Source organism: Nilaparvata lugens, chromosome 3 (genome assembly GCF_014356525.2).
Source record: "Nilaparvata lugens isolate BPH chromosome 3, ASM1435652v1, whole genome shotgun sequence".
NCBI classification, from domain to species: Eukaryota; Metazoa; Arthropoda; class Insecta; order Hemiptera; family Delphacidae; genus Nilaparvata; species Nilaparvata lugens.
Genome location: NC_052506.1, coordinates 19734987 through 19753702, shown reverse-complemented (window position 1 = coordinate 19753702; position 18716 = coordinate 19734987). Strand labels below are relative to the sequence as shown.

The 18716-nt window shown below is 35.7% G+C and overlaps 1 protein-coding gene across 2 annotated transcripts in view; it reads right to left on the bottom strand.

Moving 5' to 3' along the window:
* Positions 1-751: 751 nt before the first annotated feature.
* The window catches only part of LOC111059450 (neuroligin-4, Y-linked), a 138045-nt gene continuing 120080 nt past the window's right edge, over positions 752-18716 (bottom strand). For both annotated transcript variants that reach the window (XM_039423218.1, XM_039423219.1), the window contains exons 10-12: positions 12255-12355; positions 6417-6563; positions 752-4245 (exon numbers count right to left, since the gene is read on the bottom strand). In XM_039423218.1, the coding sequence (XP_039279152.1) occupies positions 3800-4245; positions 6417-6563; positions 12255-12355 (694 nt within the window). In that variant the 3' untranslated portion in view covers positions 752-3799. The remainder of the gene's footprint in view (positions 4246-6416; positions 6564-12254; positions 12356-18716) is intronic.

Sequence of the window (18716 nt, the reverse complement as noted above, 5' to 3'; positions counted from 1 at the left end):
AAGCTCTTTTCACTTTTTCTCCTTGGTTGAAATCTCGACTTCATTCCCCAGAAGGCTGGCTGTTCTGTTTTTATTATACATGCCAGAAGAAAGCTAATTTTGAGAGCGTGATTTTTCTCTATCTCCCAGCTGCGTTTCAGATTCTCTAGAGAAATCTCAAACTTTGATTTGAACAAAGAATTGTAAATCTTTGTAATGATGAATATTATACTTCACTGAATTCACATTAACCCCTGTGTCGTTAGTGAGAGAGTGTTGGATAATAATTATTACAATAACCAAGAATAATTAAGAATCTAGAACAAAGAAATGCTTAGTAACATCACTCATATTCCTTGTTATGAGAAATATTTTTCAGTAAATCATTTGAGTAAAAATACACACTTCTTTCAATGGAGTTTGAATCATTTCCGTTTCATATGATAATAATTATTGATTCTATGTAATGCATTGCTCTTCTGATTCCAAGTTCTCTCAAATGCAGATCAGTTTCAGGAATCTATAACTGAATAAATCATATCACAATAAATTTGAATTTAATGTGGTATCCATAGCTGCTATCATGAAAAGTGAGAGAATAGAAAAAATTCAAATTATTTTAGAGTGTATCATTTATCCTTTTTGATGAAAGCAAAACAGTTCAATAGTTTTTGAATCGTCTCATATGTTGAGTAATCCACATGTACTCTGTGAATAATAAAACTTCAAGTTGAAAGCTTTCCAAGGATGAGGGGTAATAAGAACTCACGGATATGAAGAAAACGTTTATTCAACTTCCAACGTTGATTTTTTTGACAAATATTTTCAATTTACTATAAAAATATCAATTATTGATTAGTTATCTATCTACTGTACACCATAAGTTTCAAGATTTATCAAGATGGAACACGGATATAAGAGACTCTTGAGTAGAATACAGTGGAATATTTTCACAAATGGATCAAGATTGCATGATATTTGAGCTAGTTGTTGGATTGGTATTTACAAGAGTTCGGTTACAGAATTTCAGATCATATTTTTCAAAAGAGTACATTCAAATATTTACTTCAATTTACAAAATGATTGGTTCGTATGATACAATGTATCTCACTGACTTCCACCTTGAATGCGTGTAAGAACAATGATTATTCCGAATGATTATTGATGAATGATCTTCTCCAGCATACAACACATTTCTCAACAATGAAATACAGGAAATCTCTGAGGAATAATGTCTTATATTTTGTTTTCATACTTCAAAAAAGTCTAGTGCTTTCACAAAATTCTCAATCTCTTCTATCTTAAAGACACAAAATCTCAGTCCTAGCAGTTAAGAAATTCTAGAAGTTGTCAATGTAGTTGTTAAGAGATTAATTTTTCAAGGAACTCAATTCATCATCACAAGAAGAAATTTCCATTGTACATCTCGAATTCATTGGATAATTGGAAAAAGTTTTCAAAATTCAAGTGATGTTCCATTTAATGTTTATTGGAATTTATTGAATATATGTTTGATGGAATGATAAATTCTGATTGATCACATTTTCTTGATAAATTCATATTTATTGACACATTATAGCATTATTCCGATAAGAGATATTTCAACCAAAATTCAATTTTTATCACCATCAGATCAATTTGCTCAGACGAGTACGGAAAGACGATTCTAATGAGAAATAAACTGACCTTTTCAAATTGAATCAATTCTCTCATCACCTCACATGTAATCCATTCTATGGCAAAGTAATCACTTATCGAAATTAGAAATGGAATTTGCTTGCTAGTTCTCCTCTCGGTAGGTTCAGTTGACAAATATTTATCGATTACTCTAAAGTAAGTGGAAGCAAAGCATAACTACCCTGAAGCCTGGTTCAAACTTTACGATTCGAGTTTCTGAAGTTTATACTGCAAGTCAACAAACTAATTACAGATCAAATACCATCACCCACACTCTTGAATATTTCTTGATGAGATAAGTAATCAATCTTGAAATTATGTTATCATGGAGCGCTGTAGAAGGAACTTGCTAGGTTTCTGGTTCCAATTCCAGCAAAAGCTGATTTGCATGTTTGTTTGTAATAATTACTCATTATTTTGAATGCGATATGGAACATTTTATTTAGTCAGTCTATCGCTCTGTTCATATACTCGATTGCAAGATTAATCTTCAAACAATACTTGATTACAGAATGAATCTTTAAACAATATCTCGTTATAGAAATTTAATGAGTTCATAGAAATGTTATTTGTATTCCCATGCTGTACAAAACATCAACGAAAAATATGTATCTAAGAAGCTGATACAATTCTCAGTCCTTACAGATACATGACAAAAAATGCTACGGAATGAGATACCAACCAATGTGATTGACTTGAGTGAATTTATTTTCTAATGAATTACTGTATTTGTTTTGTATCTGATTGATCTCATGGAATAAGAATGGATGATATAAACTAGAAATATTTCTATTAGAAAGCTGTTCCTTGAACGAATCAATGTCTTTTCCTGGAAATTCAAGTTGAAAAGATCTCATGAATTATAAACATTCGATTAGGCCTGATTAAAATACAATATCCATAATATTGTATTCGAGTATCTTACAAAGAATATTTTTTCAAAAGGGTCCCATACACATGACATCAATATAATATCCCTGGCAATTCTAGAGCCTGACTCTGAATCAACTATGAGTAGTTCACGCAGAATGCTTCCTTCTAGAAGATCCCCATTTAAACTATTCCTATAAATATCACTGGGAATTTGAATGAATTATGACCCTGATATAATATCACTCTCTCATTCAAGTAGTTTTCGTTGAATGCCGTTCTTGTGAATCTGATTAACCATACTTTTATATTATAACTGCATCCTTCTGAATTTTTGGATAGAACCTGATGCAACTTTTCTCTCACACGAATACCGCAGTTTACATGGTCATCTTCGTTCTAAGAGGAATCATTACATATTAATTTTTAGAAACTACATAGACATTACTTATTTGTCTGCGATGAAATTATAGAGATTTACTGGAAATTATAGATTTGATTTTGAAACGACAACTTTTTTTGTGTAGCCTAAACAGAATTTCTCATTATCTACGAATATTTCTTTATTTGTGTAGCCTACATGAAATTTATCATTCTCTATGAAAATCTCTTTATTTATGTAGCCTACACAGAATTTCCCTTTTTCTATGAGAATATCTTGAACTTGACACTTTTATTCCAGAAACTTTGAATAACTTGGACCTTGATACACTATCCAGAGACAGACTTCGGTAATACAAATTCGAGAGCCTCACAGAGAATGTTTCATTCTTGAAGAATCTTTACATATTTATCCTATAATCATCCACGATAGGCCTGACATCAGCACAACTCCCATATCATTTGGATAGCTTACACAGAATGTTTTATTTTAAAAAAGTATCATACACATCTCTTTCATACCTCTGGAAACTCTTACAGGCATGACACTGATACAACTATCAAATTTGAGAAACTTACACAGGATGTTACGTTTGAATACAAATTTCTCTTGTATCTTGAGAAACTCGGATAGGCCAGACACTGTTACAAATCCCTTATTAAAAGTAGCTAGCACAGAATGTTTCGTTGAAAAGAGTCTTATCCAGTAAGTAATATACATCTCTGAAAATTCCAATAGGCTGATCTGATACGACCCTGTATTTGAGTAGCTTACACAGAATGTTGCGTTAAAAAAGTCTCATACAGAGCTCTGAAAATTCGTAAAGGCCCGATAGGACAGTTGTATTTGAGTAGCTTACCAGAATGTGTCGTTTTTAAAAGGGTTCACGAACTACACCGATATCTCCTGTATTTGGAAGCGTTTTTTGACAGTGCCGCCTCCGAGCGGATGAATGGGGTTCTGGGTCATGGGTCGTGGGGGCGGTGGCGGTGGTGGCGGGGGTGGAGGCGTTTCCATGGAGGCGGCACTTTTCTTTAGGCGTCCGGCTTTCTTCTGACGCCGCTTATCGTGCTGGCAGTAGAGAAACGCGAACACTAGCACGTTGAGGAGCAGGAGGAGGAAGCCGACGGCTAGAGTGAGACCCAGAGCGGCCGCCTGACTCTTCCTGAGCAGGGCTTGACCCTCTTCGTCATCACCCACGTCACCCTCTCTGTCGCCGCTCAGCAGCGGTGCCGTCCCGTTATCGCTGCACTCCAACAGCATCACGTCCTCGTCCGACGGTTTCCCCGGTGACTGGGCAGGCGGGGAGCGCGTGAACGATTCGGCTCGCACCACTCCTGCTCGACACACAATACTAGCGATTAGACAGTGTACAGATAAGTTCGTTATTGAGCCGCTGCAATACACCCTAATGGGGAGGTTTAGGTATTATAGATTGGAGAGTTTCATAGATAGGCTCAATTCTACTGAAAAAGATAAGATCGAAATGAAATTCAGGTAAATGATTTCAATTAAATGAATAAATAAACAAATACATCTTAAAAACCAATTCCAATATATTTCCTAATTTACAATAATTCATGTTCCTCATAGGCTAATTTGTATGATCACACTTGATTATTACAAATTGAATTAGTAATAGAGAAATGTGAGTCATACATAATGGATGGATATGATATAATATTGGATTGAATCAATATGTCAATTTAGCAGCTTTCATGCACGCAACATTCATGATGATGAAACTACTAGGCCTAATTTTTCAATAAATAAAGTCACATTTGATAAACATCAATCTCACTCAATAATATGAATATCTAACGAAGCATGACTCTCACACACCACAGAACGTTAGTCAATAGTCATTACAATGTTTTCACAGAATTTAACTTTCGTGGAAAAGTTTCGAGGAAGGTGGAGTGAATATCATGTATACTATGATCTATCAAGTAAAAGAGAGTCAAAGATCATCATTCCAGTTAGCCTTCGAAGATTTCGAACTTCATTTTTAGTGAACTATCTACTTTCGCATCATACTGCTTATAATAAAGTTAGTTCATATGTGATTCAATTAGTGATATTTTCAGACGATTGATTGTCTATTATAAATCGAAAATGAATCGAGACGGAGAATATTATACCTGCTGAACACTTTCTATGAAACACATTTTTTGTCAAACTTGTTCAGGGAATGTCTAGGATATGGTAGAGAAAAAGATAACATTGGTATCTCGATTTCAATTCACGTCTCAAAGAAGAATGACTTACAATAAAATATCTATTTTTAAGTTTGTATGTAACTATTGAAAAGCATCAGGGGATTCTGGAACAAACAACGTATCACAACAAATTGACGGTGATATTTATTTTACTTCTCAACAAATTTGTTGCCGTTATCTTCAATTTACTACGAGAGCCATTGTAGAACGGGGTTTAAGAAGAGGTCGTATCAAACTACAAAACATGTCCTTTCATCCCCGTCTACGATCGATAGTGCATTGGAAGAAAAAGTACTCTAGTGACTCACACAAGTTTACTGCGAGAGTAATCTGTACACCCACACATACACACATTTTGCCCTTTTTCCGACCAATCCATTGATTCCTCTTTCAATTCTTTTTTTGCTAAACGAGAGTAAGTAGGTTACTCTGTGAATGGGAATCCGATGTCAGTGAAGCTTTTTCGTTCGGCAGTATTGTGGAGAAGATTCTATTGAAAGGAGGTACAAGAACTGACTGAGATTTGAAAGTGATACTATGGACTATTCCCATTTTAATTTTATAGGACTCAATGACTAGTTTTGTAGACTACATCAATTTATTATTTATTTTAAGAAGTATGGGTACTGTGGGATTCCAATTTCATGATAAGAGAAACTCTTCATATTTGTGTACATTGAGCGCGATAATACTTATCATCCAAAATGCTAACAAGCTCTCTCCAACCATCAAGAAAATAGTTAGCAGCTAGTGTCAAATTAAATAAATTTCAGAAAAAATGCTTCATTCTTCATCCAAAACGTGGAGTTTCTCATTTCACTTGAGTTAAATTATGTGATCGATAGGAAAGAATACAGCATTTTTACAAACTTTTCATATTGATCCAGGCTTTCAAATTCATCAACAGGATCCCTTTTTTTCGTTCACATTATCAGATAATGCCCGCATTATTCACTTGTTTGTTAGTAATAAACTATGTTGAGATGACGACATAATCTAAAACCTTGCACTTGGCAGGAATCAAACTACTATTGTTATCCATTGCATAGTGATGGTTGTTATTGTATATTTTGTCATTGAATACTGTTACAAGATACGTATCACCAGATAATCTGCTCAATTAAGTCTGTGAAATCTTCGTATCATATTCAGCATGTTACTAGGACCGAACAGAGTAATAGGATAACAGTGCTGCTGGCACAATGAGCTGGCAAGCTCAGTCGGGATCAGTTTTGACGAGAAGTTAGAGAGACAGTAATGAAAGGAGAGCGTTATGAAGACGTGCTTACCAGAATAGTAATAGCTCTCCCTTTCATGGAAGTGATGATGCCTCATGCTGACGTCACCGTCGCCCGGTTGATGAAGCTGTGGTATCAAATTCAGCCAGATAGCCATGCGATGTCCCCGGTAGTGACTCTTCAATCTCGGTTTTTGAGCTACAACAAACATTGCAATCCCTCATTTAGAAGCGCTGTCACGGAAACTATTCAGCGCTGATGGCTGTGCATGCAGAATCAAGTTCTACCGGTCTGGAATTAGTAGTGTATTCACTACAGCAGTAACATTATGCAACGACAGAATCAATCAATTGATAAGATGATATTGTTTGCAAACGTCATTTTGAATGAGAGAAAAAAGCGTATTCTACAATGGAGTTATCAGAACATAAAAATGCTTATAAAATGCAATTCAAATTACTCATATCATTTACAAACATCAAGTTGAGTGAAAAAGATGGCCATTTGGCCAAGCCTTCAACCAATGAAGAATATTTCAATTATTTACCATAAAACTTCTTCAGACAGATCGAAGTACAAGCTTGATGCTACCAAAAACCAAAGATTCCTAGAAAAGTGAAGGTTCCTAAAACAATCATCAATCCTGGAAATTTTATTAAAAATCTTCTCAGTATTGAAATATCATCCTCCACTCATGAAATTTTCATCCACTGATGCTTATTCAATACTTGATACACTTTCCATGTCATTCAACTTCATATGGTATTCATCCTTCCAATTATTATTTCAGTTACATAATTTTGTTCAATTTCTGAGCTATGTCAATTCAATATCGTTGATTACAATAAGTGTACAAAAATCATAACGAGCAGAAAAATAACTTTTCTCTGAAATTCAGATACTCCATTATTCTCATTGTAGATAATCCATTTCTAACATAGCCTACGGCTATACTCAGAATGAGAATGGCAGAAATTGAACCCTTCATAATAGATGATTTGTAATTATGGATGGATGTAACAATGAAAGAGACAAAAAAATAATTTATAATATCAGTGATTATTTATTATGAATTTATTAAGCTTTTGATAATTATCATCAAATATAATGAATAATATTATATCACATCTTATTAATAATCATGAAAATGTTCAGAGCTGCCATCAAACAAAGAATAACAACCACTGACAGCAAACTCCATTGTGCTGAAAGATCGACCATTCGCTGCTTCTAGAAAATACATTCTGTCGTTTTATTGAACTGTTGAAACACTCCGATACAACATTCGATGAAAACAATACCAGTGTTTCCATTTCCAATTCTTGGAATCGAATCGTTCTATGTTGTTCATTCCCGCCATCTACGCTTCAGGCAATGTTTTCGTATGAATTTTGAAGCTCTTCATCGAGAGCGTAGTCGTATTGTTTGCAAGAAATCTTGTAACTCGGGAGACAAGAAAAATTAGGATAGGGTGATATAAAAAATGGGTTCATAATAGAATCTCAACGCACAGTAATCAACCGGAATAATTCCAGACAAAATTGAATGTCAGAGTAATTGACTCAATGGTTATGACTCGACTCAGACTTTGCAGTTTTATCGGAGAGGATGATGTTCTTGCTTTGACTTGGCTCCACCAAGTGATCGTGTAATGGAACGATGAACTCATTAGCGACGGTCTACATTAAAACAATGAAGCGGAAGAGAAGTTGAGGGCTAGAGATGGAGAGAGATGGAGCGATTACAGCGTTTCTTTGCAAGTCCAGACTAAATGAGCAGCTCCTTCCTCTACTTAGAGCAAGATTTTGATATCGAGAATGTAAGAGATGAGACTCTGAGAGCCTTTCTGGATGAGAAAGATGTTCGGAATTATAATTTTTGATGGATATCTCATGATTACCGTTATGACACACCTATTTTCTCTAATCTCTCGTCCCATCAACTTTATTCAACTCCGTCTCTCCTTATCACTTCCTTCCCTTGTAAAGTCTATCACTGAGAAAATTTTCCATTCTCTCGTGTTTTAACATGGATGTTCATCGCTACGTGATTTTGTTTCATACTTGTTCAACAGAATTCATTGTCAATTTGTAGAGGTAATATTTTGTGCGAAAAGGAATGTAATCCTGAAGTCAAGAAAATTGAAATATTTATAAGTCAATATTGAACCTGAAGTTTCTCCTGCTTGTACAGATAGATTGATCGATAGTCTTATCAATGATACTCACTTATTGGATCTGTGAAAAATTTTCAGGGTTTTCTCTTCGATCTTTTATACTAGGAACTAATTATTTGTTGGACTGGTAAGTTAGTTCAATAGATGAATTGATATTTATTATGATAAACTGTAATGAAATGATAAATGAACTGTATTCAGGTGGATGAAAAATATTGAGAATAGAATATATTTTGTACTCCTCAAATTATTCCTAAAAACCAAAGTTACACTCCATTGCATTATATTTGGTGGTAGTTGAGCCCTAAGTAGTATGGAAATTATTTGTCTCGTGAATTCGTATCAGACCTATATGCACCATGTTCACATTCTTGTTCAGGGCTATTCTATTTAAATAAAAATCAGAAACCGATGTACCCTTTTTCTGATATTTATTCTGAAAAAATAGTTAATAATAGTTGATCATTTGTTATGAAAATATTTTCAATAATATATACTTATTTTTTAAATATACGTGTTAAAAAAGTGAACTTTGATTTTTAACTTTCACCCATATACACTATCTGCGTTTAACCATAGAGAAAAGATAGCATATTAATGCTACCCTTCCTCTATTGGTTCAACGTGAAATTTGGTTTACATGGAGAGTATTGTCGCATTCTATTATAATTGTTTACATACCTAGTTTCAACCAACAGCTGATTAATCTCCGTTAAAACCAGGGTGGTGCATACGGCCTAATATCGGGGCTTGAGTTCTACAATATCTTTGATACTAGGGTGAGTGTTGAACTGTATTCATTGAACAAGAACTATACAATCGAAGCACTTAACACCAAGAACAAAGGAATGTCACAAAGATAATATTGAAATCAACGTTGCTGTAGCGACAGGCAATGTCTCGAGCCACGGCAGCAGATCATGGTCAGGTTTGAACGATTGATTAGCAGGCCGGCTACCTGTGTGTGAGCCAAGTGGGCCAATATTGACACTGTTAATTCGTTGCCCCGCTGGGGTTTGATTTGGACTTATTGTGGGGGAAGCGAGCGGCACCAACACCAAAGATGCTGGGTGACGAACGAGGTCAATTAGAGCGCCTGGCTGGCTTGATTAGTCGCCGTTCCACCAATCAAGCGTCTCACAGACGTCGAACCCGTTCGCCCCCCAACCAACCCTAAATTCACCCAAAAAAGAAAATAGTCGCCTCGGGAGATTGACCTCTCACTAGAAGTTCGTTTTTTTGGGAGACTGTAGACGTGTGTGTCTCTCACGTTTCGCCTAGCAAATTAGAAAACTTTCGCTCTCTGCTATGGCGAATTTCGCCTGGCCTCGACTGCATGACACCAGAGCTGGAGCCCATCATCAAACAGATCTGCGCTGAAATGAATTCTCGCCTTCTCCAGCTGAGAATGGGTTTGCTTTTCACTGTTCTCGATGACTGAGATAATTTCGTTTGCATTTATTTATCTCTTCTCCTCCTCTATCATTGCTTTCATCTACAACCTTTTCTTCTTGACTTTGTTGAATTCCTTTCCACCAGAATGTATTAGTATAGCCCATTCTGCCTTCCACACCACTCTATAAATAGTCTATCCAGCTATCTTATTAGTTTCTTTCAGTCTCGACTCCCTCCGATTCTTCAACATTCTGGTTTTACTGTGACTCATTTTCGTTATATTTTCATTTCATTCTATCCCTTCTTATTTAACTTCCTTCAATCTCCACCCTTTCCTCCACCAAACAATTTTCTCTGCCACCATTTCTCTCTTGCTGTCTCACTCCCCTACACTATTATTTTCATTTCCTTCACTTACATTACTATTTTTCCCTTCATTTGTCCATCTTTACTCTTTTTCTCCCATTGAGTAATCTCCATCTAAGTACTCACCACATCACCTCCACTTTAAACGGAATTCCCATACCTTCCCCACTTTTTTCTTCTACACTTCTCCTTTTCATCGTTCTCCCTCCTTTTTTTCACCATTATCTCCATTTTCATGCCTTTTTCAATTTTTTCCTACACTTCCCATTTCCATAGTTCTCCCTTCTTTTGCATCTCATGGCACTCTCTATAACTTCCTTCATGAATTCACCGTGATGGGTGTTTATTTCGTGGATGTTTCCCACTTTCCCCTCCTAACCCCCTTTCTCTTACCCTCCCACTGAATCCTATATTTTTGTCTTTATTGTGACTTTCTACTATCATTAATAAACAGTATTTATTTCTACTCATATATTTTCTTTTCCCCTTCATCCTTCTCGTATTTCCTCCTCTTTTCTCCATCACTACCTCTTTCTTCCACTCTTTCTCAAATTTCCTCATTCTTTTATGAAACGATTTCCCCATCTTTACTTCTCTCTTGCTGTTTCTCTGTCTTCTGTTCTCTACTTTTCCCTATTTTTTTCAAAATTCCCTTTTTCTACTCACTTCTCCCATGACTTCCTAGCTTGAGTTTTTCTCTCCACTTTCACTCTTCGCTATATTTTCTCTTCATTCATATCCCTCCCTTTCATCTTATAAAAATCTCTTTTATCATTCTTCTTCATCTCATCTTCTCTCTCCATCTTATATTTTCCCTCCTCTTCACTAGCAATGTTCTCTTCATCTCCACTCCTATCTTGCTTTCTCTATCTCTCCCACCCTCCTTCTCCTCCAGATGCTCTCGACTTGTGCAAGGCAATTGGGAGTCGTTCCACGCGAATGACGTAATAGGCCTACATTTCTCGAGACCGATGAGAGTGATACACTATTGTGTTCATCAATTTGAATGTTGATGTCGTAGATAACAAGGATCCTTCAAGCTTTGTTCTAACTCGAATGGAATTCAACCAAGGACAGAATAATGTCTGCAGTAACATGCAGAACCCTGGAGCCTCAACTGAAATTGGGTCGAATGAATTCCGAGACTAATGCTCAGTTAGAATTGCATTTTCGCTGTATGGATTATTGCTTTGCATTTACATACTTTTTTTTCCAGTGTGAATATTATTGTTTGGTTCCCACAAGTATAGATAATCAAATGAAACAAATTATTCCTTTTGGGAACACAGATTTGGTGAGAGAGACACAGTAAAGAAAGACGAAACTTAGTCAAGAGTTTTGATTTGATGAAATGGCATAGATAGCACCTGGTTTCATTTTTTATTTCAGGAATTTACAATTCCTCTATTCATCCAGAGTGCTGTTGATTATTTCTCCATTACTCGAATAAACCACTCTCATTCATGATCAAATTCCGTCAGGTTTTGCATGGTTCTACCTTATTTTGGCACCACCACGATTATTCTGATTCATCAAATAACAACCGTTCTATATCAATGGGCAAATATTCTACAAAGCAAATTCATAAATGAAACAAATGAACAAACAGAATGTATTAGTAGTGGTTTTTAAATTTTATTGAAGATAAATCTTGTAGCAATCCAAAAGCATCCGGCAGTTTGTAAAACAGACATTCTCCCCATGTGATGTAGTCCACAATACGCATTTATAATAGTGTTTGAATTGAAAGAATGAGGTAAAAATGTCCGTAGTAACAGGGTTATCAGTGATATCTGCTTAGAAAGTATTCTATTAAGTACCTTTACTAACTGAAAAATCCATGCAAAGTATTAACTGATAAGATCTGTGATCAGAATCTATATTGCAGTATGTAAGGCTCACATGGAGATGGAACTAAAATAAAGATTTGAATATCAAATTATTATACTCACCAACATTCAGATAGAATTGGGTTGAAGGCGTGAAGGCTTCCCAGTACAAAGATTGTCTATGCCTTGTTTTGTCCTCACCGGCTTGGCGTTCATTAGGATTTCTGAAAAGTAGAAGAAGAATAATTCAATCAATTTTAATTCAATTTGATGCTAGGTATTATTCTTAACTGGGTCTGACATAGCAGTGGATGTGTATTGCAGCAATTATTCCATATTATCATGTAGAATCAACGAAATATATCAGTATTTAGTTGGAACTGTTATTTCAGAGGTAGAAATATCCAATGTACCAAGTATTCTAGGTACATGGCATATTCTAGGTACATTGGAAATATTTATATGGTGTATGTGAGGTGAGTTGAAATAATGTACATATGACCCGAATGTTGGCATGAGAATTTTGGTTAGTTTTTGATGACTGCCGCAGTCAACAAGTCAAAACAAAGGCCACAAAAACTCAAAGAGAGCATGATCATTCACCAACCGACTACAAACGAAAGCAGGATAGGTATGTCATTTTAAATAAAATCTGTATAACAACTCATGTGAATGCTCCGTTTGCGAATCAAAAATAATAAACAAAATTCAACAGGGAAATCCAGTGCTTGTTATCACTAGCTTTCATTTGTATGAATATGAGGGCTTCACATTCACTTTAAACGGAATTCTGGAATAGAAATACCAATGTGATGAATAGGGTTAGATCAGCCCACTTGCTTGCCAGACGCCGCCATGAAACGCCACCAAATTTTATAGAGCACAAGTCCCTTTTTGTTAAATTGTATATTTGAAAGATTTAAAGTTTGAATTCATTAATTAATTTGTATAAGACTTAGTGATGCTGTATTAAAGCGTAAGTCATATAGAAATTTATTTATTCCCTTGGATAAGACGACTTCGGCCACCAGAAAATCCAGGACGACAGGAAATTCGGATCGCCACCATCATCTTGTGAATTTCAGCACGTGAGTGATAATTATCGAGAAATATATGAATTTAGGGCGCCCTCAGTGCTTCGAGTGAAATAAGATTTTAAAAAGCTTGCTCGTCGAGGGGATATAAAAATATTTAAATTATATAAAACTTGCGCAAGTCTTAAGAGGTACAAAAAACGTATTCTATTAATTAAGAACTATATCAGATTTATATATCTAAGGTGAGTTGAAATAATGTACATATGACCCGAATGTTGGCATGAGAATTTTGGTTAGTTTTTGATGACTGCCGCAGTCAACAAGTCAAAACAAAGGCCACAAAAACTCAAAGAGAGCATGATCATTCACCAACCGACTACAAACGAAAGCAGGATAGGTATGTCATTCTAAATAAAATCTGTATAACAACTCATGTGAATGCTCCGTTTGCAAATCAAAAATAATAAACAAAATTCAACAGGGAAATCCAGTGCTTGTTATCACTAGCTCTCATTTGTATGAATATGAGGGCTTCACATTCACTTTAAACGGAATTCTGGAATAGAAATATCAATGTGATGAAGATAGATACAATAGAAATTCATAATTGAATTCCATTAGAGGTTCCGATTCTAATAACAACCTTACTAGGTTAGAATTAATTGGATATAATTATTCATATAACCTGAAACACAGTTTTGGGGCTTGATTACTCACAGCTTTCGAGTTTGACTCACACTTACGCGACTCAGGTCGAGAAGAGACTCGACTCTAGTCGAGAGCATGTGTTTCCAAATGGTGACACTCAGGCCAGTCGATTCCAGTCTCCGCGACTGTCACCATTTGAAAACACATGCTATCGACTAGAGTCGAGTCTCTTCTCGACCTGAGTCACGTGAGTGTGAGTTGAGCCTGAGATTCAAGAATCAAGATGCAAAAGACTGTAAAATGGAATTATTTTAATTGAGGAAAAATAACAATATTTAGAGGAGAATTTGACTTTTCCTACAATCTAATATCAAAAGTTGGAATAGAAAATGACCACTTCACATTATTAATAGTTTTTCGTGGCCACTCTATTCAAAGAATCTGTCCAATCTGAAAGCTTTTAACCACATTTAAATATCATAATAAACATAATTTCTCCTCAATATAACCTGCCCACAATCCTATTCGTCCAGTATTCAATATTTGAGCAGGAAGGAGTATAAAAAATTTATTTCAGAATCATTGTTGTCCCACAAATAGTTATCATGTCAATTCAACCACGTTAAATCTTGCCATCATCATGAGATTCCAAATTTAAATTGGCTGCCTCAAGTTTGTCATTCGGATTTTCTGGTTGATTCGATGGAATATGGCCGTCTTTCTACCAACGGTTGGCTCCAGAGAAAAATAAGGTAGTGAAAAATGATGCCGGCACTTACATAAATTCTCATCATCCCTATTACGATTGAAATTTTCCAAAATTAAGTGAGCTTGTAATGAAATTCCAGCTTCCTTCACAATCCTTGAGTTATTCGCATAATTTTCAGCTCCCCTTGCAAAGCACAGTGTATTCAAGAGTTGGAGACGGAGCGTGCAGTAAATTGGATTTGCTCGTTACGTAAATATTGTACCCTGCTCCATGAGGATTATTTGAGAATCTGAGATGGTGTACCTCGATCCTCTCCTCTCCACCACTCTTTCTCACTTCTTGACATCAGATTTTTCCATCTTTTTTCTCCAAATCATACTCTGTAATCTCTTACTTTGAGCCGGCTTCTCCACTTCGCCTTCTTCTTTCGAACTTATGAAAATTGTATTACCTCCACTTCGCGTACATCTGTCCTAGATCTTGCTAGATACTACTGCAAGGTAAATCATCAAACTGAGGTTTGGCGACTTTCCTCAGAGAAAAATCATCTTCGAAGAAGGAGAATATGTATGAGTTACAAGAAAACGAAATCAGCTCGTCATATTACACGGTTTGAACTTGGTCCCAGATACATTTGATATTCTTCACTTCCAAGTAATTTACGTCATTAAATATCTCAGAAATAGGTCCTGAAGAAAATCTTCAAGATTTATGGTTATTGAAGTATCAAAGGGATGGTTGGAAAATATTGTCAGTATCCATTTTTAAAAAAAGGAATATCGCGAAAGATGTGACAGAGACATGCACGTTTTCTGGTGCGAACAGACTTATTATGTGTCATGAACACGCGCATTTTACTTCTCATCAGCTAATGAAAAGCTTATTATAAATGGAAAGCTCAACAGAAATCGATGTGTGTGTAAATGGCTCTACATCCTGAAAATTAATATCAGAAAATAGAATAAAAATCAAAATTTAACGTTGTGGATTTTAGTTGCTCAAATTCCATCTATATTAGGGGTATTCAGGATGTTGGAGTTAGCTGGCTAAGTCTAGCTATCCGCTAACTCCTGATATTTGCTAAGTCTGTATTAACTCAATGCTATAGTAGTACGTTAGAAAAAAATTAACAGACGAGATAGCAGATAGCGCAGGTTTGAGTCCGCTAACTCTGTTAAAACGGCGGCCATATTTGTTTTGGTCATATTTGGTAGCAAAAGTGAGGTTATGAACTTTGAGTTACACAAATTATCCGCTTGGAACGCTATTGCAGTGAGCTTATAGCAGTTGGTTTTAGATGGAGCGTTCACAATTCAGAGTTAGCAAATAGCACTTTAGCTGGCTAAAACGACATTGTGGATATCCCTAGTATCATTGAATGTGGGTTTCACAGAAATTACTATTAAACATTACTCTATTATACGCTATGGTTCAAGCTTAAGCTATGAGACATTCATAACAGTTCTTATTAATTGTCACTGATATCCACAAATGAAGTTGAAAAATAATGGAATTCAATACTTCATATTATCATACCTCATATCCTCATTATTGTTCCCCACGATCATGTGATTGAAAAAATGGATTCAAAAATTCTTCTGTTGGTCAATACCATAGCCATCTAGTCTAAAGAATGATGAGCTCTTTTTCTGTTCTAAAATACTAATGAAATAAGAATTGAACAATGAATTCCTCATTAGAAACTCTTAGTGCTATTGCTTAATTAATATGTACACTCATTGTCTGCACTATAAGAACTGAATTCACCCAATCACTGCTCAGCTCTTTCACTGCACACTACTCGAACAAGAACAACACTAGTTCAAACGGTTTCCGCCTTTTGAGCCTAAGCACCAATCCTCCACTGGCCTCTCTCCGCATGCCTCTGGATCTCGGTGAACACCAGGTCAACGTGCTGGTATCTATAAAGATCGCTGCTCCTGACATATTATCGAGGAGCATCCACAATGTTCCTCAGCACCTTATTTTGGAATCGTTGTATAACATTGATGTTGCTGTCTTTGGTACACCTCCAAGGATTATAAATTAAATATTCATTTAGAAGAAATGTCTAGTCCACTTTCATCAAAGTGTATATAATCAAGAATATCATGATCTAATAGGCATAAAAGAAAATAGCAATGCAGATTTATTCGTTTAGGCTATACAGTATGGTTCCTATAATTTCAAGAAGAGAAAAAACAGGAACAAAAGTTATTATTAGTTACATTCTGTATGTGGAAGATTCCTCACGGCATTGTCGAGAACTGGTCAGACTTGCAACAACTCATTTCGATTTCCAACACTTGAAAGTGAAATCGAATCAAGTAAGCTCATTCATTACTTTCTGAAATATCAGAATCCTCTTGCGGGCCATAGATTTGGAGGATTTAGGCAACGGGAGAATTCAGTCAGTAAAGCAGGAGTGCTGGAGGAAAGCACTGAGCTATAGGTCAATCCTGCACTTCTATCGGAACTGCTGTCTGAGTAGTGAGTGTAGTATGCTTTGAAGAGCTTTCCGTTGATTCCAGATAGACGAGTTGGAGCTGAATCCCTTGAGAGAAAAGGCACATTTCGACTAGTGAATTCAAAAGAGGGAGAGAAGTAATCACTGCTACCAACATTCCCACACAAGAAAATCAACAAAAGCCCCAAAGACTTATCACATTGATTCGTAGTGACTTCTTTCTGTCGAAGCGATTCACATTGCACAACACTCTCATCGTTCACAGGTTCGGTCAGAGATCGGCATTGATTCAAGTGAAGGCTACTTGACAGGATTATTTCAAAAACATTATCTAATTATTATTGAATGAAAATCCTAAATAAATGCTGCAAATCACCACGAAGACCGAAGTTCTCATCGAATTTCCATCTAGCTGTTAGCCCTGTTGTCAATGTCTGCAGTAGCAGAGGTCTTCGGGGTGATTTGCAGAATTTATTTAGGATTTTCGTTCAATAATAGTTATATATTAATTAGCATTTGAATAAATGCATTCTCTATTTAATTCCATCTGTAAAAACATTATTGTTCCTCTCACTGCGGCGGTCATATTTAAGCTTCATTTAATGCAGAGGAAGAAAATTGATGTAATCCTTTTTTCGAATGTAATATCGTATCGTATGAAAAAATCTGTTGTGGTACACTCACACAACTTTCCTTGCTCATTGAACTGGGAGCCTCATTTTTAAACGACAATAATTATTTAGAGAAATAACATAATGACGATTGGCGGCAACATAATTTATTATTTGAAACTACGATCAGACTACTGTATAATGTGTGTATATAATTGTTTTCAGAGTATTTTTTCCTTTGTGTAGATTGTGGATTCCGATGATTTTTTAAAAGAAGTCAAAACAGCTGTTCTTCAGATGAAATATCTCGACTATGTGTTATTTTATAGACTGCTCTACCTACCTACCTCATGCATGAGAATGAGGTTACAAAGTACATTTCTCAAGGATGGGGTGAACCCCCCATTAGTTTCCCAGAAAGGAGACTCATGCCAGTTGATGGAGCTGATGAATAACTATACAGAGTATGAATTTGAAATAAATCAGTCGAGTAATTTTTGAGAAAATCGTGAAAAATATGATTTTTCAGTAATTATCCGCCATTTTTCTCGAGAATATTACGCAGCTCCTGCAATTTTCCCAGAAATGAGACTTATGTCAGTTGATAGGGCTTATAAATAGCTATACATGGTATAAATTTAAAGAAAATCGTTAGAGCCGTTTTTGAGAAAATCGTGAAAAACATGGTTTTTTAGTAATTATCCGCCATTTTTTCCGCCATCTTGAATTGAATTTTATTGAATTTCTTATTGTCGGGTCCTCATGGTATAAGGACCTTAAGTTCAAAATTTCAAGTCAATAGGAATGGAGTTATCGTGTTCACAGACATACACACATACACACATAGACACACACACACAGACCAACACCCAAAAATCATGTTTTTGGACTCAGGGGACCTTGAAACGTATAGAAAACTTGAAATTGGGGTACCTTAATTTTTTTTGGAAAGCAATACTTTCCTTACCTATGGTAGTAGGGCAAGGAAAGTAATAACAATGGAGTTGTACGGTTTTGTTTTATTGTAATACAGTAACAATCGAATGGGACGGTTTTGTTTTAATTACTTTCGAATATCGATTCGTGGTATTAGAGGATTTGATATTATAAAAG